This window comes from Xiphophorus hellerii, chromosome 19 (genome assembly GCF_003331165.1).
Source record: "Xiphophorus hellerii strain 12219 chromosome 19, Xiphophorus_hellerii-4.1, whole genome shotgun sequence".
In the NCBI taxonomy this organism is placed as follows: Eukaryota; Metazoa; Chordata; class Actinopteri; order Cyprinodontiformes; family Poeciliidae; genus Xiphophorus; species Xiphophorus hellerii.
The window spans coordinates 7,891,845-7,904,822 of record NC_045690.1 but is presented as its reverse complement, the minus strand read 5'-3'; the positions used below and the strand labels follow the sequence as shown (position 1 = coordinate 7,904,822).

The 12,978-nt window shown below is 36.9% G+C and overlaps 1 protein-coding gene across 1 annotated transcript in view; it reads right to left on the bottom strand.

Annotated features, from left to right (window-relative positions):
- Window positions 1-12,796, bottom strand: part of LOC116709311 (nesprin-2-like) — a 35,300-nt gene extending 22,504 nt beyond the window's left edge. Inside the window, exons 1-4 of the mRNA XM_032547749.1 lie at window positions 12,642-12,796; window positions 12,274-12,474; window positions 11,210-11,469; window positions 6,732-6,891 (exon numbers count right to left, since the gene is read on the bottom strand). Coding sequence (XP_032403640.1) covers window positions 6,732-6,891; window positions 11,210-11,469; window positions 12,274-12,459 — 606 coding nt within the window. The 5' untranslated portion in view covers window positions 12,460-12,474; window positions 12,642-12,796. The remainder of the gene's footprint in view (window positions 1-6,731; window positions 6,892-11,209; window positions 11,470-12,273; window positions 12,475-12,641) is intronic.
- Window positions 12,797-12,978: the final 182 nt, after the last annotated feature.

Here is a 12,978-nt window from a genome sequence, read left to right as displayed (position 1 = left end):
GAACACAGCATGCTGGAGTATTGTAAGTCTCTGTCAAGGTCTCTCTCTTTATCTCACCAGGTTGTGAAAGCTGCCTTACCCCTAGTAGCTGAGAAAACCCCTTGCACCTATTCCGGCCAGGCCAGTGGGTGCTGATCAAAGACAACAGAAGGAGGTGGTTGGAACCGTACCACATCCTACTGGTGACCCACATTGCTGTAAAAGTCGAAGGAAGGGACACCTGGTCCACGCCACACAGTGCAAAGGCTTTTCAGGGGATCCACCAGAGGAACCACCTGAGATGCCGGGGGATCTGGACCAGGGGCAGCCAGAACCTCATTCCTAGAGGGGTTTCCAACTATCCCCCCACCTGCACTTGCTGATGACAGGGCAGCGTGAAGAGCAGAGCTACCCAAGGAGGGGCAGCAGGACACCTGGATTTGATGCAGCTCTATGGAAATTGGAAGGTACTGTGGGCCTTGATCATAGCTTTGATTTTATACTGCCCATACTGAACTGGGAATGGACTACAAGGAAGAATAACAAAAAACATTACACCAACAGCAGGCTACATTAATCGAACAACAACAAAGTCTCCTGCAGCCTCTGTCCTGCACAGGAAAAGGAGAACAGCTCATCAGATCAGTCATCATGATGATGTCGACAATGTCTGATGGCAAACAGCCAGGATCACAGCTAGGAAAATCACCAATCAAAGTTGTTTCATCGATTCTCTCATTCCACATGCTCTCACTGTACAAACATTGTTGGTTCCACTTCCCATGGATCTGAAAACTACCTTAGCAACCCTTTCAAATAGTGGAACTACGAAATTAACCGTAGTAGAGAAGGATTTCCCTTGGGTGATGGACGTTTCCAGAAGGCCTTTTAGAGATATCACATTTTCTAACTTGACCAATGCTACCTGTGTATCCTCAGGTACCATATACAAATTCAGAGGAAATGCAAACCCTTTCAAGCACCCTGAAGTTTGTTTTTATCAGCCTGTACTAACTTCTTTTTTTTCTAGGTAATCCTAGTGGATGTAATATAACTCTGCCTATGTCCTGTTCCCTATGATTTCCTGAAGAGAGAGGTTGCCAAAAACCATTCATATCCATATACTCAGCCTAAACCTTACTCTCCTCCAGTTCCTCACATAATGTTAGTCTGAGCGTTCACTAGTCAGCCATCACAATGATCAGGTAGCTTAACAGGGGCTGAAACAGCTGCCGACGTCTTCCAAATTTGTCGATATGCCAGGTATCCGCCAGCTCCAAAAAGCAGAAATCCTGTTATCATGAATCCAAATAAATACAAGTCCTCCACATCTTCCAGATATAACATGGACAGACAACATTTTTTATACACATCCCCAGAGTCCAAAATGTATCCCGCCAGGTATGTCCCCACAGGACAAATAGGCCCTCCTTAGCCCAGTATTCTCGTAGATAATATGTTTATCAATTGCATTGAGAGACCAGTTGACCAGATCCATAATTTGTAGATTCTGAGGATGTGCAAAGAGAGGCTCCAAAAAGTAGCACACAGACAGAAAAATAATCAGTCAGTCATATACATTTTTGTCATATACAACAAAACTAACTTTGTGTCATGGGATGTGGGTTTGCGGTTGGACCACAAAGCAGACTGGAGCTGTTAGCATGGATCATCTTTAAGTAATGAAAAATGAAAAATCAAGATGTACCAAAATCACAGGAGCCAGGAAAAAACTCATAATAAATCCAAAGACATCCAAACGGGAGAACACAGGGAAGCCCAGAAATGACAGGAGTAGATGTGAGGATTTGGATGAGAGGCTTAAATACTTTTTCGTCTTGGTGTTACTGGTAATTGGCAACAAACATTTATACCGCCGCCACCTATTGTTATGGAGTGTGGTTCATGATGGTCTATCTATTTTTATATATATATATAAATATATTCTACAATAAATAAAGAAAGAAATATATCCTACCTGTACATATATACTGTATATCCACATATACACAAAAATATGCATACTTATACATAACTTTGTATCTACCCATCTATTTATCACACACAAATTCACAAATACAACTACTACAATCAAATTCTATGAAACAATCTAGTTCTCTTTAAAAATCGAATAACTATTTGCTTATGTTTTTTTCCCCAAATTCTTTCTCAAAATATCTAAAAAAACCCTTTTCCTTAATACTTTCAAACTCTCTCCTCATATATCTTCTCTCTTTTGTCATATTTATGACATTCTAAAATAACATGCTCTATTGTTTCATATTTTAAACAGTGATCACATTTGCCAGTATTATGCTTTTGAATTTTAAAAAGGGTATAATTAAGTCCTGTATGTCTAAATCTCAAGTTTATCACTCGTTTCTCCTTTCTATTTCTTCTTACATTTCTTCTGTTAGAATTATTATGTGTTATCACTCTTACATTAGTAGTTTTACATATATCACTCTTATATTAGTAGTTTACATTACTAACTTGCTTTTCATTTTTATGTTTTAGGTTTATTGTGTATGAATCAATGCTATGTTGAAGCTTTTTGACCCACATTTACAGAATGTCTGTGTAGCATGATTATCTCTAACAAACAGAATGTTCCCCCTGCCCTTGGGAGAAATCGCTCCCATGAGAAAGTACTGGATGACCTGTGTGCAGAGACAAAACTTATGTTTTCTCTTTATCTCTCCCTTCTGTGAATATAAAAGGCAAGCTTCAACAGGAGGTTTTTAGAACTCGCAGTGAATGGTTTGCAGAAGCTATCCACTGATTTCTCCTTCTGCAAAAGTCTGGATGAAACCTAATAAACGTTGTTTGTGGTTCTTTTTATGTAGATTGAGAAAACACCTATCATCTTCTTACTCCTACTGTCTTTTGAATTTTATAAAATCATCTTCCTGTTTTTTCTTCCTCCCACCTTGTTTACCATTCTTTCATCAGTTTTTGTTTAACAATACTCTTTCCCTCAGATTTACTTGTTTTAACTGTAAAACTAATAGGATTTTGAATTGCCCTTTTTGCCATTTTATCTGCCCTCTCATTTCCTTCTACTCCAATATGTGCTGGAACCCACACAAATATAACTATCAAACCCATATTTTGTATTCTGAATAATGCATGAAATATTTCTAATAAAATGTCCGTCCTACTATCTGATTGATTATATTTTAAACTTAATGCAGAGCTTGAATCTGAACAAATTATTGTTTTTAATGGTTTTATGTCTTCTACCCATTGTAAAACTAATAATATTGCCAACATTTCTCCTGTATATACTGATAATCCGTCTGTAATTTGTTTTTCTGTTTTTATATTGCATTCTGGAACTACAAAAGCTGTTCCTAGTTATTTTTAATGCATCTGTATAGATTTGAACATATTGATAATTGTTTAAATGTAATTGTACTGAATAATTATCTGTGGTGTGAGATTAATCTTGTTTCTTTTCCATTATTGACATATCTACTGTTGTTTCTGGTAGAATTCAGGGTGGTATAATTGATAATGGTGTTATTTGACTAATTTCTAATCTTTAAATTCTTTTATTTTATCTTCAGTTATCCATCCAAAACTCCTCATTTCTTTTTCCCAACATAGATTAAAGATTTCCCAAGCTGGATGTACTAAGTTATTGCCTTATTTATTTTATTTCTAGTTTTGTTCTTCTTAAATCTAACAGCAATTCTCTGATTTCTACTACTATTGCTGCTGTTGATGTGGTTTTAAATGCTCCGGTACATAATGATGTTGAACAATTTCTGATTTAACCAGATGTGTTTTAGCTTCTAAACCATAAGCTATACAACCAAAGTCTATGTTACATCTTATCATACCTGTGTAAATCTGTTTTAGTGATTGCTACAAGTGTGCCGATGGATTGGTCACTGATCATAATCGGACGATTTCCGTGAAAAATGTATGATCAGTGGTAACCAATCACTGTCTCTTGTTGCCGATCACCAATACCATCACATTTATCTCTCAGCCTGCTTGTGCAGCTTATCTCATCTTTCCTTCACATTGCGCAAGCACACAGAAACAAATCCTGTCGTGTAGAACTTTAACGCTCTGAGAGTGAATGGGGAAGTTTGCGTGTTCCAGCAGAAAATTACCTCGGGGGTGAAGCACGTCAAAATGAATGACACAACGAATCTAATATGACATTTAAAAAACAAACACTTGACGGAGTTTGACTATTTCGAGGCTAAATGCAGGAAAAAAAGGACATCCTGAGCAGCCAGATAGCAGGTAACAACTACAACTACAAACACTCAGACGGATTAGCATGAGTGTCAGAAAGCTAAACACATAACCCAAAAAATAATTCAAGTCTTTAAGCTGGCGGTGTAAGTCGCTGGTTCTGCTTTTGCTCTTGCACCGCCGTTACGCACTACTGGTAGCAATATTTCACAGTGCAGCTCAACCTCCATCATACAGTGAACTCTCACAGCTGCAGCATGTAACTTAAAAAATAAATAAATAAAAATTTTGATATGTATTAAAATATGTCTATTATGTCTAAATTAGGTGAATTTATTGCCAGATTATTTTTCTATTTTGCCATATAGCATAGTATCATTTATACCTAAATCGTAAAATTAACAGCAATTCCAGGCGATCCAGAGATCGACCTCTTGGATGACCGGTATCATCCATGATCGGAGCATCCCTAGTGTTTGCCTATCTGCTCCAAAGTCACTGCCAGCCAAGCATCTCAAAATATTTAAGATTTTCTGAAGAACTTTTTGAATATACAGTATATATTCCATTTAAATTTTTCATCAAACCATAATCCTAAAGATTTTATACACTTTACATGCTCTAATTCTTGGTTATATAATTTTAGTTTTATTTCCTTGTTTAATTTTTTCTGACTAAATATTATTACTTTTGTTTTTTCAGCTAAAAACTTAAATCCCCATTGCAAAGCCTATTTCTCTATTTCAATAATAACCTCTTGTAATTTCTTTACAATGAAATTCACATTTTTCTCACTTTTCCAAACAGCTCCATCATCTGCAAAAAGTAAACATCCCATTTATTTTCCAATACTGTATCTTTAAAAACATTATTTATCATAATTGAGAATAGTAACGGACTTATGACGCCGAAATACTAGGGAAGTTGTGAGCTTAACATAAGGACTGGGCTGATGAGCTAATTGATTGCAGGTGTGAGTGGAAGGAGAGAAAGAGAGAAAAGTGGAACAGGAGATTGAGGGAGAGTACACAGGGGAACAGGGAATACTAACACTAAAGAATAACTTAGACCATAGGTGTCAAACTCCAGTCCTCAAGGGCCACTGTCCTGCAGTTTTTAGATGTGCCACAGGTACAAAACACTGGAATGAAATGGCTTCATTACCTCCTCCTTGTGTAGATCAGTTCTCCAGAGCCTTGCTAATGACCTATTATTCTATTCAGGTGTGGTGCAGCAGAGGCACATCTAAAAGTTGCAGGACAGTGGACCTTGAGGACTGGAGTTTGACACCTCTGACTTAGACTAAAGAAACATGATAAAGTAAAACAATAGAAAATAACTAAAAACAAGGATAAACATAACTAGAATCACTAAGGAAGAACAGAAGTGGAAAACAAGGCAAAAATAGAAAAAAACTAAGGAAATGACAAAAATCCAAAACCAAACCTCAAACAACCCCAGATCCTGACACTTTGTGCAGTAAGACTCTTAATTTCAATAAAGGATCAGTTTATAGATAAATGGAGGAATCTACCATTTGTGTACTTCAGATCAAACTATGTTTAGAACCTGGTGACCTACTCATTTTTATGTTAAACCACTAGAATTGTTATAGAGTGTACTTTGTTAGAATAATTATGTTTTGTTATCATTCTTACATAAGTAGTTACCAGTTTGTTTTTCATTTAAAGGTTTAGTATTCACACCCCAGAGAGGAGGAATTTGTTAAACCATGTGAAAGACAAAACTTGTCTTTTCCCTAAACCTTGAAGCTGCAGCTGCTTCTTATCTTGGGATACTCCTTAAACTGCTTGTGTGTAGAATGTAGTTCTTCCTTGTTTCAGAATAGCCATTCTTTGATTTATCACTCTCCCACATTTCACTCTTGACTCCCTTCTTTCTCCTGCTTAATAAAAAGACAGGCTCTGTTGCAGGGAGTCAGAACGCATGGTAAACACGTTGGAGAAGTGGTTTGCTATGTTTTTTCCTTCTGCAGAAGCTTGGTTGAAAACTCATAAATGTTGTCTGTGGTTCTTTCTTTGTATTTAGGTAAACAAACTACCTATCATACTTTATCTCTAGATTTACTGTATGTTTTACATGGGGCTTAATAGTTTAATCCTTGACTGAGAAACAAGTGAGTTTATTATGTCTTTAGCCATGGCTGACTTGAGATTAATAATCAAATAAATGATCTACCAGTACAACAGAACAAAAGATTAGTGGTTCCATAGTCAGACACATAACATAAAGTTATGAGGAAACAACATAAACTGAGGAAAGGGGGAGACGGAACTCTTTTAGAAGACCAAAGTTTCCATAAAAGGAGATGAAGAAAGAAAGATTGAGTGCTCTATTCTTGGCGCTAAGCTACTTAATTATTATTCACAATCAGAATCAAGCTTTGTTTGTCAAGCACGTTCAAAGTAGACACATATACATCATAGATGTATGAATAAAGTACACTTCTGGTTTAGTGTAAAAACAGCAACAGTGAAAAGCTGCCGTGTGTATGTAGCTGTTTCAGAGTTAATTCTTACCTGTAGCTTGTGTGTGCTGCTACTCTGCTCCATCTTTGACAGCAGACTCTCTGCATCCTCGAGCCACACATGGATAACCTGCAGCTCCTCTTGGATCTTGTCTCTCTCATCCATCTCCAGCCTGGCTGCAAGAAAACCCTCCTTGCTCTTCTGTCCCACACTGAAAATACACAACAAAACCAACATAACACACAATGTGATTCAAAAGTATTAATAGAAATAGGAACTTTTTTCAAAACAAACTTTAGTGTACTCTGTCAGGATACCCATACCTAAAATCTAGTGCAGTCAACTGTTTGTATTTCAATCTCAGTATAAATTCCTTTAAAAATAATGTATCCCCTTCTAGATTTGTTGTTTTTTATTTTTATTGTCATACATTAATTTGGTGAAATGGTAAATGGTGCTTTATCGAGTCCAGAGGATCCCAAAGTGCTCCACACTACATTCACACATTCACACCTTCAAACACACATTCACACACTTAAAATGCCAAGCTACAGTGAGGGCTGCTCTGTTTTGCGGAAGCTTTATTTTCTGATTAAGAAATATCATATAACGTAAAGCTCGAAAACGTAGGTTTTACATAATACTGCCCCTTTAATGTGTCAGATCATTCAACAGTGTTTATAGTCACAGAATGTTGATTGTCTTCAAATGCTGATTTCATTTATTGACGACAAAAGCTATCCAAACTAACCTGGGCCAATGTCTCTACCTTGTTTCATGGTTCACTAAACTGCAAACATTTATTTCTGGGCAAATTGCCAGACACTGTTGTTTGCCAAATGTTTGGCAAACAATGGTGGCCTTTTCCTTTCATTTTAAAAGTACATTGCGGTTTCCGTTGGTCTATCATGAGAAAAACACAATCAAATCAAACAAATTTGTTGTTACATGAAAAAATATGAAATTATTTGAGGTATTAATTTTGAAAAGAGTTATAATCCTGACTTTAAAAGATGTACAATTATAAAATACATACACACATGGACAAAATTGTTAATACCTCTCAAAAAACCCACAATGGTCATAAAGCTAACTTGAATCTGACAAAGGTAATAATTAATAAAAATTCTATGAAAATGAACAAATGAAAGTCAGACACTGTTTTTTAAACATGCTTCAAAAGAATTAGTTTAAAAAATAAACTCATGAAACAGACTTGGACCAAAATGATGGTTTCCCTGAAAATAATGTGACCAAAGGGACATGTTAAATCAAGGTTTGTCTACTAATTTGCAATACAGATGTCTACATTCTTGTAATCAGTCAGTGGGCCTATATATAGGACTATAGGTAGTCACTGTGCTGTTTGGTGACATTGTATGTACCACACTCAACATGGACTAGAGGAAGCAAAGGAAAGCGTTGTCTCAGGAGATTAGAAAGCAATTACTGTATAGGCAAGCATGTTACAGGTAAAGGTTTTAAGACCATCTCCAAGCAGCCTGTTGTTCCTGTGACTACAGTTGCACATATTATTTAGAAATTTGAGATCCATGGGACCGTAGTCAACCTCCCGGGATGTGGCCGCAGGAGGAATATTGATGACAAAACAAAGAGATGGGTAATACGAACGGTAACAAAAGAGCCCAGAAAACTTCTAGAGATTAAAGGTGAACTTCAAGCTCAAGGAACATCATTGTCAGATCGCACCATCCGATGCTGTTTGAGCCAAAGTGGACTAAATGAGAAACAACCAAGGAGAACACTATTGTTGAAAACAAATAATAAACAGCCAGACTGGAATTTGCCAAACTACATGTTGACAAACCACAAAGCTTCTGGGATTATGTCCTATGGACAGAGGAGACAAAAATTGAATTTTTTGGCAAGCCACATCATATGTTCGCAGATAAAAAAAATGAAGCATATCAAGAAAACACTGTCCATACTTTGAAACATGAAGGAGACTCTGTTGTGTTCTGGTGCTGCTTTCCTGCATCTGGCACAGGGTGCCTTGAATCTGTGCAGCATATAACTAAATCTCGAGACTATCAAGGGATTCTAGAGAGAAATTTTATCCCACTCTGTGATGATACTTGGTCTACCAATTCATGGATAACTTTGTGTTATTCCCAATCACCTGGGGCCTCATGCATAAAAGAGTGCGCAGTTTTCACACTAAAACTTGGCGTATGGAAAAATTTAGAAAAGTGCAGCGCACAAAAAAATTTGGATGCATAAAGCTGTGCACTCGTACGTGACTGCGCATCTTTCCTTTATAAATCCTAATTTGCGGGAAATTGAGTGCAGCTGCTGGTCCACCCTGTCGCCACCCTTAAATACATATGTAAATTAGTATAAATATCTGGAAGTCTGCCACCATGTGAAGCAATAACCATGGCAACGTCCTTGTTTGTAGCAGTATAAATATTTATAAGAATAATAACTATTTTAAAGATGCTTTCAAGACACATAAGGTCACCTCACAAAAATAAAAATAATAAATTTTAAAGAAAAAAAAAATCCAAATAAATAAATAAAGAGATTGTGCAAATGCCTGTTTGAACAGTAGCGCTTTCAGGCGGGATTTAAAGACAGACAACGAGTCAGAGAGTCATTGAGTGGGGAAATTGGACGTTTAGTCTAAATAGTAGAATCATGTGCATAAGTTGTACATTTACAAAATAGAGATGCTTTCTGTCCATGAAGGCGCATTCACAAAGCAGGCAGCTCCACTGAAGAATGACTGCAGCTGGACTGGTACCGGTACCGCACGGCTCCTTCTTTAAGTTTTGCTCAGAGCTCCAGGATGATCAGGGCAATCTAAACGCTAATAAACCATCATCAACATTTCCCAGCTGATCAATATGATCAGTCGCTCCCTCTGAATCCTTCCATTGGCGATGTTCTCCATTAGAGCCAAAGCGCTCCACATTTACGTGGCTCACCTTCAGGCAGCTACTTGAATACATGTGATTATACATACCTTGATTACCTTAAAAATAATCAAACCTGTCTGGAGTTAATCTGCTGATCCAACCCTGTTTTCTTTTTCAGTCAGAATAAAATTACCCCATAGATGCATTTCATGCACTTTGGCGCAGAGACCAATCTTTATGAGACAAAAACTGAGGAAAAGTACTATTTACATTCGAGTGAGGTTTTCACATCCTTTTTTTCCCCCTTATTTTTTGTGAGTGTTAGGTTATTGCCTGAGGAAAAATGCGGTTCAGTTTCATTGTTTACGTTTAAACAATAAAATATTAAAATCAAGAAAAAACAGCAGATTTGAAACTTCTTAGTCTAAATAACATTTAATGTAGTCAGATTTCAGTGCATTTAAGTGAGTTTTGATGCTTTGTAGTTTGATATTGTCAACAGAAAAAGTTTGCGTGACTGCTGCACATTTTCACACCACAGAAAAAGTGTGCGTATATTTACGCAAACTTTGACGCAAAGTTAATTTTTATACATGCCGACTTGTGCATAAAATATGGCGCAGCACATTTTTTGTGCGCACGCACACTTTATGCATGAGGCCCCTGAACTTTGTTATAAAATAATGCCGGTGCATGGCAGCCTCCCCTCTGTCGGACTGCTCATTAGGGTTGCAGTGATGACTACAATCCAGTACAATCCACCATCACTGTCTGAATGGATGAATGACTGAATATAATGTGCAGTTCTTTGGGCTCCTCTGGACTTGATAAAGTGCTGTACAGGCCATTTACCATTTGTAAAACCATCTTTCATAGCAGCTCCAGCTGCAGGTCCTTTTTCTTTTCTTTAAAAATTAGCAATTTTGGAAGGCACTACTTCTGGCATTAAATGGGACCGATGCAAATTTATACTACATAGATACAATTATCTGTGTCAGATCTAGCAATAACTGAAGTCCAAGCATGAGGTATTTTAAGAAAAGACTCAAAATGGTTACTATTCAAAAGTATAAGGATGAACAGGGATGATGAATTTGGCTGGGAATTACAGCACTATGGATGACTTGGGCAATTGGGTGCAGGTTTGTGTGTAAATATATGTAGGTGTGTAAATAGGTATATATTATCTATGTATATATGCAGGTAGATGGTTTGTATATACAGTATGTGTGTATGTATTACTTTCATCTGGTTCAGGAAATATTATTATAGTTGTTATTATTATTATTGATTGTTTTTGGAAAGGATACTGGAAACAGAAAAACTATTTATGCTATGAATTAATGAATGGAAAAGGGGTATCATTATATAAGTTAAACTTCATGATACTCCTTTTCAGACTCACAGTCACAGAATAAGTAGTGTATTTACATGTATTTCATTATGTAAATTCAATAATATTTACACTTAGAAACATGAAAGTCTTTATTATTATTATGTTTTGTTGGTGAAATGTCTGTCTGAAATAAATAATCATCATCAATGCCCCAAATGTAGCAGTGCTTATGGTAACCTAACCTTTTACAACACCAACTAACAATTTCCTCAAAATGTAGAGATGCATACAGCATTAATATACACAATACATACCTGCTATATTGGCCCTGCATCAACTGCAGGCGCTGACAGAGTGGAAGGGGTGGAGCCTGCTCCAGATGGGCGGGGACACCCAACAACCTGGCTGTGCGTAGTTCCAGAGCAGACAGGGCTCGATGTTCACAGTCCAGCCTTTCCTGGTACTGTTCCCAAGACTGCAGCAGCTCCTGGAGCTCCTCAGTGGATACCTTAGTCTCAGATGCATCAGGAAGCTCTGCCTCCACCTTCTTCAAAACAGCTGAGGCTCTCTCCACCTAAACAGCAAATCCATCCATTAGCATACCATGTATTTACCTTTGGCTTTCTATATCTTTAAGGACACTGCGCAAACATAGTTATGGATAGTTCATTGTGTAAATGTGTATGATTTAGAGGCTCACTTCTATCTACACTTCCTGGCAGGCTGATGATATAAAATTAGATAACAAGGATTAACATTTTTGTTATATTTGTCATCATTTTATAAATAGGATCAAATGTTTATCCTATTTATAGACATCAAACTAAACTTCATTCTGAAAATTTTTATTAAAGTTATTAAATGGAGATACCAAATCCATTATTACAATTAATTATAACATGACCTGTTAACCTTGACAGTATGTCTGGGGCTTGATCCTTATTTTTGCCTGTACATATAAAATGGTCTCATCTGCATCTGACTAAGTTACATGAGGTGGACACATTTTAGGGATCTTATCAATATAAAACCAAAAAAGCAGAGGACCTAGTGTAGAACCCTGGGATACACGAACAACATTGACAGACGTTTCAGAAAATGTGTTATTTATGCAAACATACATTCTCATTCTTATATCAATTTCATTTCATTTCAACAGAAAAAAATACTTTTTGAAAACTTAATGCTGCTATTTATGCTGTTAATCTAAAGGTTAAAGGCGTCAAACACTTTCTTCAAGTCAACAAAGATAGCCCATCCTATGCCACAATTCTTATATCCCATCTGAAATCCTCCAAAGCTTATTTTTTTCCATCTTATCAGGATTATTAATAACAAAATTATGAATTTTAAGAAGATACTTATTTGGTTTACTTACACTGTTGGCAATCTCGAGCCACTCTGCGATTCTCTGTTTACTGCGTGCTGTCAACTTGTGCACGCAGCGATATAATCTTGATACCCATCTCCAGGTGGTGGTCACAGCTGCCTCCCGGCCTTCACGGCAGCTCATTTCTGAGCACCACTCCCTCATGTTTTTCAGACACTTCATAATGGACTCCATCTCTTCAGATAGTGCCTGAACAAAAAGAAGTTTCAATGTGACTGAGTCAAATCATAACTTTGTAAAATCATTTTTGCTTTCATGCTGGCATCTACCAATAAGTGAAGGTAGCAAGAACTTGCAACATACATGATTGAACTTTGAAATGAATTCAGTCTTATGAGGAAGCAGTTTATACATACTGTGAGCCTTTCTTCCTGGTTAGTGCAGTCAGCAAGGCAAGTGACTTTCTGAGAGATCTGCTGCAGGAGTCTGTCTGCTGAATGAGCAACTCTCTTAAGGATTTCATCTTGAGACTTTGTGTGGCTTCTGTGCTGCTCTGCACACCTATAAAAAGTTGTCAGTTTTTATTGCTCATTGCGCAAACTTCTTTTGAGTTAAAGCAAATGTTGAACATTTTTAATCTGTTAAGCAACAATCACACATCTCAATTATTTTATTGATATTTATGGTGATAGAACAATCCAAAGTTGGTTATAAATGTGAACTGGAAGGAAAAAGACAGTTTCAACAACTTAA